The 19,078-nt window shown below is 39.9% G+C and overlaps 2 protein-coding genes across 2 annotated transcripts in view; one reads left to right on the top strand and one right to left on the bottom strand.

The window, feature by feature from the left end:
- Positions 1 to 19,078, bottom strand: part of tirap (toll-interleukin 1 receptor (TIR) domain containing adaptor protein) — a 311,479-nt gene that overhangs the window by 128,427 nt on the left and 163,974 nt on the right. The gene's annotated exons all lie outside the window — the stretch shown is intronic.
- The window catches only part of ilvbl (ilvB (bacterial acetolactate synthase)-like), a 36,625-nt gene that overhangs the window by 8,686 nt on the left and 8,861 nt on the right, over positions 1 to 19,078 (top strand). The window contains exons 5-12 of the mRNA XM_052039967.1: positions 2,551 to 2,662; positions 5,710 to 5,809; positions 10,317 to 10,414; positions 11,018 to 11,154; positions 12,080 to 12,214; positions 13,930 to 14,044; positions 15,460 to 15,629; positions 16,550 to 16,620. Coding sequence (XP_051895927.1) covers positions 2,551 to 2,662; positions 5,710 to 5,809; positions 10,317 to 10,414; positions 11,018 to 11,154; positions 12,080 to 12,214; positions 13,930 to 14,044; positions 15,460 to 15,629; positions 16,550 to 16,620 — 938 coding nt within the window. The remainder of the gene's footprint in view (positions 1 to 2,550; positions 2,663 to 5,709; positions 5,810 to 10,316; positions 10,415 to 11,017; positions 11,155 to 12,079; positions 12,215 to 13,929; positions 14,045 to 15,459; positions 15,630 to 16,549; positions 16,621 to 19,078) is intronic.

Consider the following 19,078-nt stretch of genomic DNA (forward strand, 5'->3'; position numbering starts at 1 on the left):
ATGCAATTGTCTTGGCCTCGGAAGGGTACAGACTGTGCGACAGGCAAGAACTTGGGCATACAAGCGTTGGAAGTTCAATATTTAACAACTGTCAAAATAAACTGTTAATGTAATTTATCATAAGTTTTGGAAGGATTCCTATGGGGAAAAGAAAAGACTATTGTTGGTTGTAGGAAAAAGTCCCATTTAGGAGTTATGGTGCAATTTGGAAATCGAGAGAACAATTACTTGGATCTGTGGGTCTGAGGTTATCAGTGCTGAAAGAGTGTTCGTAGTTGACCCTTTGTAAAAATGAGATGCAAAAGATTCATTTAATATTCTTGACTTTTTTTGTTCTGGCTATTTATAGCAGTTTTATAAATAGATTTTTTTAAAGTAGAAAGCCAATTACTTTATCCAGGAGTGGTGGAATCAAGGGTCAGTCTCGAGGAAGCTTTGTAGCACAGAGTAGATGTAGATTATTTAAATGAAAATTTAAAAGTATTATAGAACTGAATTTCAGAAGTAAAGTAAAACACACAGCTGCTGCTATATTGCAAGCACCAATCAAGGGTGAATTTCCATCCCTGGCACACCAAAGATCCAATTCCTTTAAGGAACACCAGATTTTTTTTCTATGCAATACTTGAGAGTTCAATGATTGGTCATTGACTTTTTATCCTTAATGTTTAGTTGTTGTTTTCATGGTTAGGTTTTATGTTAATGGAGTATTTTAATTCAGCTATTGGAATGGGATACAACATGTAATCATTGTTGATCAGAAGATAACATTGGCCTCGTACGTAGCTCAGCACTGATTACATTGGAGAAGTAGGAGTGTAGTGTTCAGAGTGAGAGAGGAGATGTGTAGTGGGCAGTGTAGGCACAGGAGCTTTAGGATTTGTCAGGTTCATTTAGAAGGAGACAAATTGTGGGAATTTGTGTACTTAAATAATAGAAAGTTTGTTATTAAGTGAGGATCCATCATTTCAGGCGCATTATAAAATAAATATTGACACCAAGCCATTAGAACTTAAGAGATAGAAGCATGTGCAGGCCTTTCTGCCATTGTGCCTGCTCTGCCAATTATAAGATCATTGCTGATCTTGTACATCAATGCCACTTTCCTGCACCAACCCTTAACTACCATAATATCCAATTAGTCTGCTTTGAATGTACCCAGCACCTGAACTTCTACTGCCTTCTCAGGTTGAGAATTCCAAAGATTCATTATCCCCTGGTAAGAAATTTCTTCTCATCTCTGTTCTGAATGACCATCCCCTTATTGTGAGTCTGTGACCCTGCGTTCTAGATGCTCCACCCAAAGGAAATATTATCCCTGCATCTACCTTGTCAAGCCCCATTAGAATTTTGTAAGTTTCATTTTGAACATCTTTCATTATTCTAAACTGTGGAGAATAAAGTCCTAGTCTGCTTAACCAGCTACTCTAGGAATCAATCTGGTGAACCTTTGTTGTACTTCCTCAATTGCAAGTCTGTCCTTTCTTGGATAAGGAAATAGACCTGTCCACAATATTTCAGGTGCTGTCTCCACCAGTGCACTAAACAAGTAGTCTTTTACTCAAATCCTCCTGCAGTAAAGGCCAACATATATCTGCCTTGCTAATGGCTTATTGTACATAGATATTAACTTGCAGTGGTTCAGGTACAAGGATACCCTGGTTTTAACGCCTTTCAATATTAGCAATACTTGTCTCTTTTATTAAAAAAAAAATAAATTTTTATTTGCTGTACCAAAATGGATGGACTCTCATTTTTCTGTATTATATGCCATCAGCCATGTCCTTGCCCATTTTTCACTTGGTCTGTGTGTATTCCACTTCAAGCCTTCTGCATCCTCCTTGCAACTCAAACAGCCATGTAGTTTATATCATCAGTAAACTTACATATATAGCACTTGGTCAACCCATTCAAATAATGAATGGATCTTTTTTTGATTCTTTTGCCAATTACCTGTACTAAGAAGTCATTTATAATAGCCAGTTAACTAGCAGCACATCTTTGTGGGGTGGGAGGAAATTGGGACACCCAGCAGAAACCAATGTGGGCACATGGAGATCATGCAGTTTTCACACATACAGCATCCGTGGTCAGAATCGAACCTGGCGCTGTGAGGCAGCAGCACTGACTACTTATTTAGCTGGGCTGGAAAATGCTTAGAATGAGCTTGGGCTGAAAACAGAACAAAACTGGTCCCTAAGACTCCCTAATGCTCTCCACAGCTTTCTTGTGAATATGATATTGCAGTGAGAAACCAATATCATGCCCATGCCTCATCTCGTGTGATGAGTGACACCTGCTATTATAAACTTGGCACTGTCACTCAGAGGAGCACCGAGGTTGGGTGGGGAAGAAGTATCATACTAAAACATGCTACTTGGGCGGAACAATGGAAGTATCAGATAGCTTAATGTGTAATGGAGGAATGCTTGCAGACGAATCCCAAAATGCTCTGCTTTCCCAAGTTGCCAACATTCTTTTTATTTGTATCTGCTAACATAAGTCAATTTACTTGGTAGTTAAGGAAATCTTTTTGTGCTGTCTGCTTAGGACCTGTGTTTGTTGAGTTTCCAATTGATGTCCTCTACCCATATCACGTGGTTCGGAGAGAGGCCGTACCAAAAAGTGAACCCAAAGGACTTGTGGGAAAAGCCATCAACTGGTGAGTTTATTAAAACTGTAAATATCAAGTGTTTACTAGTTGTGCAGAAAATTAAACCAATTTAGCTTCTTAACCTAGGTTATTAACTGTAATTAAATGTTTTAAAAATGACTGATGACAAGTTGTGAGTTGAAAAGTGCAATTAGTTATCTTTTCATTATGCTGTATGAAAGCATATATCAGACACTGCTAAATTGGGCAAAATTTGTCACAGCAGTTTTGGCAGCCTTTAGTGCAAATTAACTTGTAGGTAGGAAGATGGGATTAATAGATCTCTCTGGAGGAGCTGGCGTTTATTTCCCCCTGTTTTGTTTTGCTCCACTTAGCCATTATCTCCACTGGCAGTAACTGAACATAGCCACAAGTATTGCTTTCCGATTTTCTTTCCCTAGTGCTGCAGGACAGTCCCACGGGCACCTTTCAGCACCTCACACGTGACCATTTTCTCAATCTGAGCCCAGAAAGTGAGTGTGAATGGGCAATTCAAACGTGGAGGCATCACAGCAGAGCTGACCCAGTCTTCACCCAGAATCCGCATACCTTCCAGTAGAGGTAAGCTGGCTAGGGATTGGGAACTGGAACACAGGCTGTTTTTCTTTTCCCCTTTCCTAGACGGGTGCAGAGGCTAAGAATACCCCCCTGTGCCAATCACACAGCCAGTCAATGAACTTGAGTTAACTGACATGGCACTGACTATTTATGGTTAAATAAATAACCTTGAAGTAAAAGGAGTGTCCAGTTTTGCCAGTCCTCTTTGGGTGGGGGGAGTTTTGTTGCAATGAAAGAAATTAGTGGTGGACAGATGTCAAAACTGATCACTGCCTTCCCAGCCCCCCAAAATGTGAGAAAACAGCATCGTTATTAAGCGTTTGTAGTGATTTTGATCAGTAGCACCAAGTCTATACAGGTTGTTTAGTCTTGCTGTGTTACCGTGATCATCTCTTTCTGTATGTTGTCACACGATGCTAGACAATTCATCAAACCACAGTAACTTGTGGTTATTGACAGTGTTGTGCATTGATACAAATATTATCATTACATGCCATACAAAGAAAGAGAACTAGGTATCTATCACGTACCGTGAGTAAGTGGAGCGGTAATATCAGCGGACTGGCTAGGAGAGTTCGTGTTACTTACTTCCATGTTTGTGTGCAAAAATGAAACTAAGTAATATTGTTCCTGACTTGTGGCGGCTAAAGAACTTGGATCTCTATTCTTTGGAGTTCGGAAGAAGGAGGAGGAGTGATCTTTTTGAAATACACAAAATCCTGAGGGGGCATGATGATATAACTGTTGAAATGTTTCCACGAGTGGGAGAGTCTTGAACAAGGTGACATGGTGACAAGATAAGAGGGCGATCGTTTCAAACTGAGGTGCATAGGAATTTCTTCTCAGAAAGGTGGGAATTCTCTACCCTGGAAGGTTGTGGAGGCTGGATCAATTTAAGGAGGAGATGGAGAAAGATTGGGGAATTAAGGACTATGTGGAACTGGGACAGAAGAAGAATTGAGACCTGGGGCAATCAGCCATGATTATATTGAATGGCGGAGCATGCCTGTGGGCCAGATAGCCTACTAATTCTCCTATTTCCTTGTCTTCTTGTGAGCATATAGTAAAGAAGGAATAGAAAAAATTCAGCATGGGTTTATGATTATCCAGTGATTCCTGCAGTTCAGAATAGGTACATTACAATGGAAATAATTCTAAACAGAGGACCCACCATCCATGGTTAACTAAAAATAGTTATAGTATCATACTTAAAGAAAAAGCACAACAGGTAGTAGGTCATAAAATTGTTTAAGGAAGCAAAGATTGACTGACTGAAAGATTTAATAAGGAAGGAAAGGTAGCATATGAGATCCAGCAAGCTATAGATATAAAAATCAGGTAGATAACCTCTCAGTGCCGGTGGCCCAGGTTTTATCCTGACCTCCAGTGCTGTCTGTGTGGAGTGTGCATACTCTCCTTGTGATCTGCATGGGTTTCCTGTACCTGCTCTGGTTTCCCCCATGGTAGGTTAATTGGCCATTGTAAATTGTCTCCAGTGTGTAGGTGTGTGTTAGAATCTGAGGGGAGTTGATGGGAATGTGGGGTGAATAAAATGGGATTACTGTAGGATTGGTGTAAATTAATGGTTGATGGTTAACATTGACGGTGGGCTGAAGGGCCCGTTTCCCTGATATATCTTACTATGACTACAAGTCTTATAGATGATTTAAGAAGCACTTGAATAGGTACATGGAGGGGCAGGGCTTAGAGGGATACGAGCTGAACGCAGGCAGTTGGGACTAGCTGGGTGGGCACCGTGGTCAGCGTGGACTCATTGGGCCAAAGGGCCTGTATTTGTGCCCTACTGCTCAATGACTCTATTTTTAAAAAAGAACCTTAACAAATGAGCATTGAATCTCAGAACATGTCTGGGGACTTAATGGTGAAAAGTAAGGAAATGACAAAGGAATTATTTTGTACCAGTCTTCGTTATAGAGGATACAAGCAACATCCAAGAAATAGTTTAAATTGGAAATTGAACAGGAGGAAGGAACCAATTCTAATCATCAGAAAAGTGGTACAGATGAAATCGTCGGAGCTGTGAGCCAAGTCTTTGGGTCCTGATGGACTTGCGTCTTAAAAGAAGTGGCTAATTGATAGTTGTTGGTTTTAATTTTCCATAATTCCCTGGATTCAGGGAAGCTTCCAATTTTGGTGATGGTATTCCAAAAATTTTACTTGGTATTTAGGGACAGTTGTTATATTACATAAAACTAATTTTGGACTTCACTTCTTTGGAGAAGTGCACAGTCAATACTCATTATTTAGGATGTCTGTGGTGTCATTATTCACGATCTAGGTTTGTACATAAAGAATCAATCAAATAAACACCCAATAGCTAATGGTATTTATGGAAATCTCCTGCAGGGAGGTGAGCTATTTGGCGTTAAAAGGGATGTGTATGTTTGACTCTGACTCTTGGCGGAGAGAAGAATTTTGAGATAATAATGTTCCCTGTGTCCAACAAAAATCACTTATCTCACTGCTTCATTTCTTAGGTATCTCAAGAACCATCTAAATAACCTGTTTGCTGGAGCCTGGGACACAAGAGATGTCTCTCCTTTGTCGGTGGATCTTCCCATAGCCACAGCTGCAGAGGTAGATTTTTGAAACTTCTGATACTCTATACAGAAATTAACACTTATGCAGCACCAAAAGAATTGTGTCAGTAACAAAAGAAGATCAGTGACTTTTAGGAATATCTAGTTCAGATCTCTTTAATTCTTTTCTTAAATTGATATGATTTTCCCAGGTTTTCCCATACCAAAATTGGTATGATTTTGACCAAGTTCTCCATTTGCCACCCAACGATAGCCTAAAATTTTTCCAGTGAGGTTGCAGTCCAGATTTTACCCATTCAGTGGCAGTGTAATTTTTCATTACTTGCAAAGTATTTTTACCTTACTACCTATCATGACACTGAATGGAGCCAGCATGGTCCTTGTAGGCCAGATGGCTCCCTTCTGATCTATAATGACCATGTTGGCTCCCAACAGAGCAATTTTATCAGTCTCATTTCCCTCCTCCATATTCCCTTGTAACTTTTCTCTTTCTCACTTTCATCAACTCTGCATTTGATTCTTTTTGACACCTAACTATGCTAATGCGTAATTTGCAATAGGCAATTAATTTACCAGGATGTCTCTAGATGTGGGAGGAAACCAGAGCACCTGGTGGAAACTTGTATGGTCACAGGGAGAGCATGCGAACTCCCAAAGTCAGTGTTGAACCCAGGTCTCTGGAGCTGTGAGGCAGTAGTACTAACCACTGTGTCACCTGAATAACATATTACAGGTCCAACTGTTTGTTGGCTGGTAAGATCTATGTAAACCCTATCTTCCAAGTTAAGGTCATCGTGAATCTTGGAGTTGGCAGGCAAATTCCTGTCATTCTACCCGTTTGAATGGAATTTAAGTACAGATGCCAGAAATGTGAAAGGAGTGTCTGCATTAACAAGTGTAATCTAGTCACCCGTTGTTGAATATATCCGATTTTTTTTTCCAATATCATCACCTCAGCAAGAAGTAACAAAAAAGAATTAGCCGTGCCTTGACGGATAAGGAAACTGCTGCATATCACTGCCAATTCAAATAAAAGCACACAGCAAGCAGTGAATGATACTACTGTATCTCTCACCTGAACTGCCAGTATTCCCACAACTAATCAGAAAATATTCTATACTCATCGGCCCTTGCCTAGTCTAAGCTGTTAAAAACAGAAGATACTGAAAATACTTCACAAGGCCTGTGAACAACAATTGTATATCTGAGGAGGTATTAGTCAAAGAAGATAAACAACATGAAATTAACAGAAGAGAGAAAAAACTGAATGGAAAATGTAAGATAATAAACTGGAATGGCTGATAATCTGAAATAGTTGAATTAGTATTGGAAATCAAAAATGGCATGGATGCAGAACTGAGTATTTCCAATGTTTTCTGTTCTCCATTGTTCCAGCATCTGCAGTATTTTGCTCTGAGTCAACTGACTTTTGTGCTCATGATCACTATGCAGTGGTAGGTGTATTGAGGCTGGAGTTGAGAAGTAAGTGAATGATAATCTACCATAAATCTTAGATATTGAAGCATCATAAAAAGGCTTCAAATTAAAAATTACATCTTTAAGTTCTTATCAGGACTTATAGGGAAGGTATGTACTTGAGATTGGAGAAAATCTCTAATTTGCAAATATCGAAAAATGTGAGTTTTTGGCAAATTATATTTAGTTGCCAGTTGTTCAAACGTTAAGAAATTTCCTCCAACAAACAGATCCTGAAAATGAGTAATACCCAATTTATCCCATTCTTTAAAAACTATATCAGTCATAGAAGGTTTAAAGAAAAAATTAGCAAAAATGGGACTAGACAAAGAAAAATTCCATAAACCATAGTATTTTCTAAATTGTAACCAAATCCTCAAAGCATGTTTAACTACCAAATTATCAGTTAATTTATTTGTTGATAAAGGAAGTGAAGAGCCAAGCAAAGAAATAATAGAAAATTTTTTAACAGAATTAACTTCCAAAGAGACCCATACTGGACAAGCTTCGTGATTAATATAATGTAACCAAAAAGTAAGATTTATGGTAGATTATCAGGAATGAATAAGGTCCCTTTAGACAAAGTTAAAAACGCTTGGGAACGTGATCTGCAGATTTCAATTTCTGAGGAAACTTGGAATCAAATTTTTAAACTGGTTAATACTTCATCATTATGTGCACGTCACTCCCTCCCTCAATTTAAAGTGGTCCATAGAGTCCACCTGTCCAAAGACAAGTTATCACATTTCTATTCAGATATATCTCCTTATTGTGACAAATGCAATAATGGAGAGGCTTCCTTAATCCACATGTTTTGGTCACGTCTGAGTTTGGAAAAATTCTGGATAGAGGTATTTCAAACTTTTTCTGTACTTTTTAAAATAAATTTTAAGCCAAATAAACTGCATTATTCGGGATTGTTGGAGAAAAAGATATAATTCTGGAGACTTCCGACTTACACATATTGGCCGGGGGGCTGTATTGCTTAAATGGATGGAAACTACTCATGCTCAATGGTTACAGGATGTTATGTAATATCTAAAATTTAGAGAAGATCTGTTGCTCTATTTCTGGATCTATTCTGAACTTTCAAATATTATGGGGACCTTTATTGAACTACTTTCAAAACCACTGATTTGGTGCTAAATGTATAAATATTGGCCAATACTACTATGTCTTTAGGATGTTACTAAACAGCTTTGGTTTTGGTAGTGGGGTTAGTTTTTTTTTGTAATAAAATTATTCCATCTTATCAATATCAATTGATTTTTTTTTGTTTATCAATATGAAGCATTGTGATTTCTTGTGTGATTCAATACAATCTATTTTGTAACATTGTCTTTTTTTCCTTTGTTTCATACATTTTGTACTTATTTCAAATTAATAAAAATATTGACAAAGAGAAGTAAGTGAATGCACATGCCTAGACACAGAACTGAGGATGATTTCCATTTATGGTACCTCCCCATAGCAAATAATCAAGGTCTTCAGGAAAACAGAAGATGAGAAGAAAGTGGGGGATAATAAACTAAAAGCACAATGCAGCTGGTTTTGTTTTTTGACCCAGTAAATGTTGCTTGCTTTTTCCACTGTGCAGCATATCACAAAGTAACTTACTGTAGCTCTGAAATGCTAGTTGTAGCTGAAATCCTTTTCCATTCCTCTCGGCCCTCTTTCTCAAGTGAAGGATTTTGAGGCTAATTGAAACCTTCCTATCGGTAAGATGATGAAAATGATTAACAACACGGAAACGGGGCGAGACTGCACTGGATCGGCCCTGCTTTCTCCCCTTATGTGTGTACTTACCTGACTTTGGGGTGGAGATCCTCTCTCTTTAGTCTTTCATACCATGGAACCTAGCAGCCTTTGGGAGTTGGGTAACATGGTTCAATGCCACTGACCCCAAGATTCCCATAATAGGTCATTGCAGCTGGCATAGTTGGGAATGGAGCTTTGTCAGCATTGAGGCATTTTAATAAGATTATTAGTCACATGTACATCAAAACACACAGTGAAATACATCTTTTGCGTAGGGTGTTCTGGGGGCAGCCCGCAAGTGTCGCCACGCTTCCGGCGCCAACATAGCACGCCCACAACTTCCTAACCCGTACGTCTTTGGAATGTGGGAGGAAATCGGAGCACCCGGAGGAAACCCACGCAGACACGGGGAGAATGTACAAACTCCTTACAGACAGCGGCGGGAATTGAACCCGGGTCGCTGGCGCTGTAATAACATTACGCTAACCGCTACGCTACCATCTCATTAGTTAGTAGAGAAGTTTTTAATAACTATCAAAATTGTAGTAAATAATTTTAGATATATATAAAATTCAAAGTTGATTAAACACACAAAACACTTTTTTGAATAATTATAAACACTTAATTGGATCAAAATATTAACAATAAATTTTTCCTCTTGCCTCCTAATTCAACGCCCTAGAACCCCCAATGAAACCAGTGCAGTTTCAGCTTCTGATGTAAGACGTGATCTTAGTGGTGATTTCCCCAACATAATGCTGGATCATTCAGCAGGATTGAGCCCTGTGGTTGAACTCTATGTGGAAGTCAGCAATGGGGTTTGTGACAGATGCAGTTCCAGATCTTGAAGGCACACACACGGAAGCCTGGGAATTAACCACTGTTCCAATGGATGAGCATTGGCAGTTGTAATCGTAACTGCTATCAAAGCTCAGCAAAGTTTTGTCTGTTATCAAACTAATGTGGTCTTTTTAGCTCAACAACATTTACTATTAACTAATATGTGCCATCAGCTGAATGTTTCCAGTATGGTGTAAAAACAGAAAACACTGAGCAACTCGGGCAACATCTGTGGAAAGAGAAACCTAGTTAATGTTTCATTTTGAAGAACAAAAGGGTCTTTTTGTCATCCCTTTCTCTTTCAGCAGATGCTGCTTGATTTTCTGAGCATTTTCTCTCTTTACTTCAGATTACCAGCACAAGCAGTTTTTTTTTGATTTTCAATTTCCACTTTGGTATTCTGCTGTTACTGTATCTTGCATACACTGCTCTTGCAGTGATTTCTGGCAGCTTTTTTTTTGTTTCTTTAGGTGCAGTGCTGCATGGAGATGGTGAGCAGGTCTAAAAAGCCAGTCATTCTTCTTGGAAGTCAGGCAACACTCCCACCTACACCAGTGAATAAAGTCCGGTAAGCTGGTGTAGGTGTAACTGATATCCATGGGCTAACCTTTCATTTTATCTTCCTTGTTCCAGTTTAGTAGCTCATTTGTATATGAAAGATAAATATAAATGGGAATGCTTAAGTTGCTCTGCTGTTTGGAGTTGAACTATGCATGAAGCTGACAGGTGGATTTCGTCTCCAGAATCTTGTTCAAATTTGCTATGAGTGTCCCAGTTGTACAAGTCAGAACATCACCACCAGTTTACATAGGTAAGACTTCTAGCAAAGAGGAAGGTCAAGCAATACTTTAGAGGAGGGATGGTATTGAAACCCTCTTTTTCCCTTCTTTAAACAGTGCAACCTATTGAGGACACATTTTAAAAATGATATCCAGATGTTTTGCACACATGCACCCAAAAATACAGACTTCCATGTACGTAATGATGGCTTAGATCTTAGAATCATGCTTCAGGTGCTGTTGGTGCAAAAGTGTGCTCTGCATGCAGTGACAGCGTTCTGGAGAACAAGCAGCATTGTCAGATCAATAGAGAGTCATTAACTGGTGAAAATTGGACAATTCATGGTCAACAGTTATCCAGTAACGTCTGACATGTAAAATTTTCCATTTAGGTCAGCGTTGGAATCTCTGGCAATCCCCTGCTTCCTGGGAGGCATGGCTCGAGGAATGCTGGGCAGGGACAGTCCCATTCATATCCGACAGAACCGAAGGGATGCTCTTAAAAAAGCTGACTTGGTCATTCTTGCAGGTCAGTAAGATCCTGACTGAATTATATCCGAGATCTTCAGCCATGTTGTCTCAACTACCTCTGCAGACATCAACTAAATCTTTAAATCTGAATGAATGGACTTGTGCTTATTGTGGGCATGTCACATATCATATAGCATTTCATGCCATGGTAAACTCAGAAGTGCAGTAATAATGGCAGCAGCCCCTCCGTGTACATAGTGCTACATGATGCATCTCTCTTTGTAAGCAAACTGGTTGGATTTGCCATTCTGCTAGGTTCTGTGATTTCTGGCTTCTGTTGGCAAGGATCTCTGAAATGTTTAAACACAGATTAGATGCTTTCTTGCATGATGAGGAAATGGGAGAGTGGTAGCTTGCTGTACTTATCAGCTAGTTTTGCTGGAACTGTCAAAGTAGCTTAAAGAGTGAGTGATGAGTAAGTGTGAACAGTTGTGATGGGAACAGCCTTGGCCTTTGACTTTTTGTTTGAAAATTCATTTTATCTTCTTTTTTCATACATCAAATAGAAACAAGGGTAGGCCATTGAACCCCTCAATCCTGTAAAGTACATCATGATCTCTGCCATGACCCGTTTCACCTAACATGATTCCTTCACCCTTAATATCCTTATTAACAGTTAGTACAGGATACTACAGAAACCAAACTGGCATTGTGCCTTTGGAAAAATAATGCAACTTGTTTCTTCTCCTTTATACAGTGGATCACTCCTAAGCGCTTAGCTGATTACTGGCAGCTACTCTAGAAAAGAAGTATTTATTGTAGGAAATCTGTACTTAAAGAAATATGCAGTCCGGAACCTTAACTACAGTAAAACTAGCATTAATCAGGCCTCCTGTCAGTTGAGTTTTTGTGTGGGGTAAATCTGCTGTGCGGTCAATGATTACAGTTCTCCCTCATCTGATGGTTTTGTTTTGCTGTAATAGGTACTGTGTGTGATTTCCGCTTGTCCTATGGACGCGTCCTAACTAGACGCAGCAAGATAATTGCTGTTAACCGTGATCACTCGCAGCTGCTAAAAAACTCTGATATCTTCTGGAAGCCAACAGTTGCTGTGAAAGGTAAGTGGTGACGTTGCCATTAAAAATGAAGAATTAGATCCTTGCATTTGTCTCACTGTGCATCTCGCATCCCTAAAGAAGTCTGTGATCCATGATGTGACTGGTCTAGTCACTTGCCTTTGATCTCTGTTAAGACTACCCAAGGTTTGTGCCATTTTATCTCCATGCTCTCACACTAAAGAGAAGATGTATTTGGGGCAGGCTGTCCACTTTTGAAGTCAATATCAAGTTTCCAATAACCCTTGTTAGAAAATTTTTATGCAAGGCTCTCTGATTACAGTTTGACTGAAAGCCTTTTCCATTGTTCACATGGAAATAATATCTTTTGGGAAAAACATGAAGGTTACTGCTAGCGTTCAAGCGCTTTTCACTTCCGTTTGGAGAGGGAGTTCAGTAAAGTGAAGGGGTTATGAGAAGTCAGTTTGGGTAGATTAATGTAAGCACAGAAAATGCTGCAAATGCTCAGCTGGCCAGGCAGCATGTGTGGTGATTTAAACAGTTAGCATTTCACGGCAATGACACTTGTTCAGAACTGGAAAAGTGAAAGACCAAGCTTAAAGTTGCAGAGAGAAAAGGTAAAAATGGAATGTTTGTGATGGGGTGGACACCAGGGTTGTCTAGTTAACACAATTGCTTTTGGTGACTATCTAGGAAAGGGAAATGAACGTCTGCAAATTATAGCTGATTTGTCTGGAGGAGTGTAAATGGAGGAAAATAACTCAGCATATTAAAAAGATGAAAAAAGTTCCGGAGCTATGAGATGCTGAACACAGCAGTTACTGTAAATGTGAAATAAAAGAGAAAGTTGTAAATATTGTAGGATCTGCACAGAGAGAGGAAAATTTGAGTTAATGTTGCAGGTGAATGATTTGTTTTAGAACTGTTTTGGCTGGCACCGACACAACAGGAAAGGTGAATTATCTGAAATTATTAAATTCAATATTGAGTCTTAAAGGCTAAAGTGTGCCAAGCTGGACAGTGAGGTGCTGATCCTCAAGCCTACGTTGGGTTTTATTGGAACAGTGTAGGGACCAAAGACAAAGTTTGGCATGGGAGTTGGATGAAGAATTAAAGTGAAAGGCGATTGGTAGCTCAGTTATTCTTGCAACTGAATGGCAGTGTTCTGCAAAGCCTTCATCAAATCGGAATGTGGTTTTTCTGATGTAGGGGAGACCACATTTTGAGCACTAAATGCAATCTGCTAAATTGGAAGAAGTGCAAGTGATTGTAGCTTTAAATTAGACTTGAGAAACCACTTTGCAGAACATCTCCATTCAGTCCTCATGGGTGACCCACATGTTATTTTGATTCTTTGCACTTCCAGTTTAGCCTTTTGCACTATTCCAGCAAAGCCCTACCTAAACTTGAGGAACAACATTTCATCTTCTGCATTAGATGGCACATTACTTAACCAGTATTATTTATTACTATTCAATATATAATCACTGTAGTTTGTCACTCATTTGGATTAAATTGGTATGTTTATATTTAAAAGGGAAATTGCTGCCTAAATCCAAATGGGTACGGAGGTTCCTGACTCCCTTTGGACTGTTGAAGGGAGTAATTGACTGCTTCTTGACCAAGTTGCAGAGTTTTGCGAGGATACTGCTTGACCCAGTCAGAACCCACTGTTCTGAGAATTTGATCTTACCTGAGATTTTCAGTTGTAGCTCTGCTTACAATATGTCTGACTGTTACATCTATATTTCTTTCAGGAGATGCTGGTTCCTTTTTGATTCAGTTGGCAGAAGGGCTAAAGGGCTACCAGGCTCCCAGTGAATGGACCCAGGATCTGAAGGAGGGAGATGTTAAGAAGGAGAAGGCAAATAGGTGGGATTATAAAGAGAAAGGAAGCTGAATTCCCTATAAACCTATTGGGACCATTTTCTTTCCAGAACATTGATTACAAGGAGCTATAACAAGTGTTTTGAGCTACGAAAGGATAAGTAAGAATAGGTTACGTGTTTCCAGTTATTCAGGATGACTAAAATGAAGAGTAAAGTTAACTGTAAGGAGGTTTGGGAAAAGGATGCAAGAGAAATTTCAGATTTGTGAGATCTTTCACCTTCAAGATAAGTGATGTGAACATAGGTGGAAAGGCACGTTGTAAAGAGGACATTGTGATTCTGCAGCGGGATGGAGATAGATTGAGTGATTGGGCGAAAACCTAGCAAAAGGAGTTTAATGTGGGCAAGTGTCAGGTCGTGCACTTCAGTGAAAGGAATCAAAAGGAAAGAGACTGCAAATGAGTGAAGTTCAGAGGGATCTAGGTGTTACAGTGCATGAGCCACAAAAAGTTAGCAAGCACATCCAACGAGTAGTTAAGAAGGCAAATGGCTTATATTGAGAAAGAGTTGGAGTTTAAGAATAGGGAGGTTTTGTACAGGATGTTTGTGAGACCACATCTGAAGTACTGTGCACAGTTTTAGCCCCCTTAATTAAGAAAGGATATTGTAGCATTGGAAGTGATACAAAGGAGATTCACCAGACTGACTCCTGGGTGAAGAGAGTTGTCCTATCAAGTGAAATTAGTTAGTTTGGGTCTGTATTCCTTGAAGTTTAGAAGAACGAGAAGGACCTCATTCAAACATATAAGATCCTAAGGGACCATGACAGTGTAGGTGTTGAGATGTTTTTAATAGTGGGAGAGTCACGAACAAGGAGACATAGCTGCAAAATAAGGAACAAGTCATTGAAAACTGGAGTGCATAGGAATTGTCCAGAAGGTAGTGAATCTCTGGAATTCTCTTCTCCAGAGGTTGGTGGAGGCCAGATCATTAGATATATTTAAAGTGGAGATGGATAAATATTTGAAAGATTGAGGAATTGAGGGCTATGGGACACTGGCACAGAAGAGGAATTAGGCCAGCATAGGTCAGCCACGATTGTTTTGAATGGCAGGGCAGACTTGCGGGGCTTGGTGGCCCCTGCTTCAGTTTTCTTAGGTTCTTGTTCTTGAGTAAAAATATCTTATAAAAACAGAAAATGTTGGAAATACTCAACAGGCCAGGAACTGAAAGGGGAGAGAGGAGATAAGTTAACGGTTCAAATCAGTGACTTCTCCATGGAACTATAATGCATCCTTGGGGGTTTTACTTGAACCCTACACATTTCCAGCTGAGATAAAAATGTAACCAACTGAACCAGACAATGTTTCAGATTTTTGAGAACTTGATGACATGTTTGTTTTTGAGCCGGTAAGAACCGGCAATGTTTCTAAGGTACTTCATTCATTTCTCTTCCAGTGAAAAGTCAGAGGAGAAAGTGGAAAAACATCTGAACCCTTTGAAGGTTCTGCATCATGTCGAACGTTTGTTGGAGGAGGATAGCATAATTGTGACTGATGGTGGTGATTTTGTGGGCAGTGCTGCTTATATCTTGAAACCTCGAGGACCTCTTCGATGGCTTGATCCTGGTAAGTGGTAGCTGGATCATCAAAGGAACTTCTGAGCTAGAAGTGTGGGTGACAGGAATCAACCAGAGTTCTTGTTTATGACTGACTTTTCCTAAGAAGTAGGCAAGTGTCAGGTCGTGCACTTCAGTGAAAGGAATCAAAAGGAAAGAGACTGCAAATGAGTGAAGTTCAGAGGGATCGAGGTGTTACAGTGCATGAGCCACAAAAAGTTAGCAAGCACATCCAATGAGTAGTTAAGAAGGCAAATGGCTTGTATTGAGAAAGGGTTGGGGTTTAAGAATGGGGAGGTTTTGTACAGGATGTCTCCCTAGAAAATGGATATTGTTCAGAGCTGGGTTGGGTTGAGCTATGATTTGCTGTCTGTGGTTAAATATCAATTGATGCTCACTGGTTAGTTCATCAGAGCTCACAAGGACCTCGCATAGGTAGCACTTCTCAGCGCCTCGCATATAACTTGACAACATGTAGCCTACAATTTGTGGGCTGCTCTGAAGTATGACGTATTAGCACTTGTGAAGAGACACTTGGCTTCTCCATCAAGAAGAAGCTTGATGAGGATGACCAGGAGATCGAGAAGCTAATTACCAACAAACATAAGGTGTTCCTGGATTGGAAGCTCCATCTTTCATCAAGAGAAAAGAAATGACTCTCTAAGGACACCTGAAGACTGAGCTCCAGCAGAAAACCCAGGACCTAAAGAGCAGGTAGCGGACAGAGAGAGCACAGGAGGCTCAGAAACTCACTGACAGCTTTGACCTGTGTGGGTTCTTCAGCACTGTAAATCCATTTACGGTCCAAATTCTTGTTAGGAGACAAGGATAGGAGTGACACATTCCTTTGTGTGTATTTTTTTTAAATTTGGTTGAAGCTATTTCTACATTTCTAATAGATAGTTCATCTCTCTTATTTTCCTGTTCCAGGAGCTTTTGGCACACTTGGAGTGGGTGGCGGATTTGCACTTGGAGCCAAGCTTTGCAGACCAGAGTCTCAGGTCAATGGAATCTTTTGTGCTTCTTCAGAGGACTATGTGTCAGTAGTACGATACAGTATACTGCTCTGGTTTGTGAACGTGTACCGATCACGCACCTTCAAAAGGAAGTGCGGGGAGCTGTAGCACATCAAATCATTTAAAAGATTTTATTGAAAGTTCAACTTGTAGATGAGCCTGTGTGAATTCTTTTTACCAACGAGTTGTTTCATTAGTTCCACGATAGTTATATGTTTTTGGTTCTGGCTTTTTACTTCCTAGGATCTGGATTCAAGCCACAACTAGGGCTCAGCTTAGTTTAGAAGTGCTGCTGGAGGTGCCATCTAAGTCCCTTAAGTGGTCTTTTATAGAGCCCTTGTTTTGCCACAAACTCAAACCCAGTCTTGTATTTTGTGATTAGTGATCTGGGCTGCAGAAGTTTCTTCTTGTACAGTACTTCTACAAAATGAGATTGGATGACCTCACCATTTTTAAGGAGTGTGCCGACAACATTAAAGCACTTCTGTTTTCAAAACTCATTCAAGGCAGAAGAATGCTGGAATTGATATAAACATTTTGTTTCCAAGGTTGGTTTGGAATCTGCTGGGAACTGAAAGCAAGTTCTTGGCACACAGGCTTATTGGTTTATGGCAAACATACCAAGCAAATGTTTTGTAGGCAATGTGTTGCAAATTGCCATAGTGTTAAGAACTTATACAACTTTACCATTAGTCTTGCACAAAAGAGAATTATTCTCTCTTTTAATTATCTGGCTTTCAAGAAATTGCTGCATTTGTGTCGCAAAGTTAAGTGTGCTGGTTCCTGCTCAATGTTTTACAGTCCTGATACAAAACTCAGTCGTGGAGGCTTACCGCAATTAAAATCGTGGTATCGTATTCCTGCTGAAAATTTAAATAATTCTTCATGGACTTTTTGTTTCTCTCTGTGATCCTTTTATTTCTCCTTCTGGACATGATTAAAATTCCCTCCATTTCCTTAGTGCATTCCATTTCTTTATTAATTCTTAAATCTCAGTGGTTAAGGAGATAAATTAGTGGTGTTGTCATTCTTCGAATCCTGATGCCTCATCGATATCATCTTATCAATGTGTTATCAGCTTGCATTTCCAGCAGTGTGCAACAGTAGGTTATTTGTAGCTGAAGCAGAAGGGATGATGAGATGGGCTGAGCAATGATAAGTGCAAGATGGTGCACTTTGGGAGAACTAAGAAGGGTAGGATGTACACAATGAATGGTAAGGCCTTGGGTAGTATTGAGGAACAGAGGGACATCTGTGTACAAATCCAAGGATCCCTGGAGGTAGCAGCACAGGTGTGATGAAGAAGGCAAACAGGATGCATGCCTTCATTAGCTGGGGCAAAGAATATAAGATCAGGAGATTATGCTACAACTGTATAAATCACTGATTAGGCCACACTGTGTGCACCTCTGGCTGCCACACCACAAGAAGGATGTGATTGCACTGGAGAGAATATAGAGGGGATTCACCACGATGTTATCTGGGATGGAGTGTTTCAGTTATGAGGAGAGAATGGACAGGCTGTGTTTGTTTTCCTTGGAGCAGAAGAGACTGAAGGTGACCTGATAGAAGTATAGATAGGGCACATAGAAGGAAACTTTTCCCCATGGCAGAAGTGTCAAAAACTAGAGGTTGTGGGTTGAGGGTAAAAGGTTCAGAAGGAGGTATTGGTATATTATTGTCACTTGTACCAAGGTACAGTGAAAAGCTTGTCTTACAAACCGATCGTACAGGTCAATTCATTACACAGTGCAGTTACATTGAGTTAGTACAGAGTGCATTGATGTAGTACAGGTAAAAACAATAACAGTACAGAGTAAAGTTTCACAGCTCCAGAGAGAGTGCAGTGCAATAAGGTGCAAGGTCACAACAAGGTAGATCGTGAGGTCAGAGTCCATCTCATCGTATAAGGGAACCGTTCAATAGTCTTATCACAGTGGGGTAGAAGCTGTCCTTAAGTCTGGTGGTACGTGCCCTCAGGCACCTGTATCTTCTACCCGATGGAAGAGGAGAGAAGAGAGAACGTCCCGGGTGGGTGGGGTCTTTGATTATGCTGGCTGCTTCACCAAGACAGCGAGAGGTAAAGACAGACTTTTCACCTTGTGGATGGTTGGAATCTGGAACACACTGCCTGAGATGGTGGTGGAGGTGGAGACTCATCACCATCTGAAGTAGTATCTAGACAAGCACTTGAATTGCCAATTTACAGAAGACTATGGACCAAGTGCTGGTAAATGGGATCGGTATAGATATGGTTGGCATGGATGTGGTGTGCTGAAAGGCCTATTTCTGTGCTGTATGATTCTACGACTCTATGGAAAAATATGCTTGTTGAGAGATCATAGCTAAAACAAATTGGCTTAATTCACAAACATTAACATCCAAGTTTAAAAATGCAGTCTCATTTTTAGAATTTTTGCTGTGCTCTCTGTCTAAGGTAATG

The sequence above is a fragment of the Pristis pectinata genome, chromosome 27 (assembly GCF_009764475.1).
Source record: "Pristis pectinata isolate sPriPec2 chromosome 27, sPriPec2.1.pri, whole genome shotgun sequence".
Taxonomy (NCBI): Eukaryota; Metazoa; Chordata; class Chondrichthyes; order Rhinopristiformes; family Pristidae; genus Pristis; species Pristis pectinata.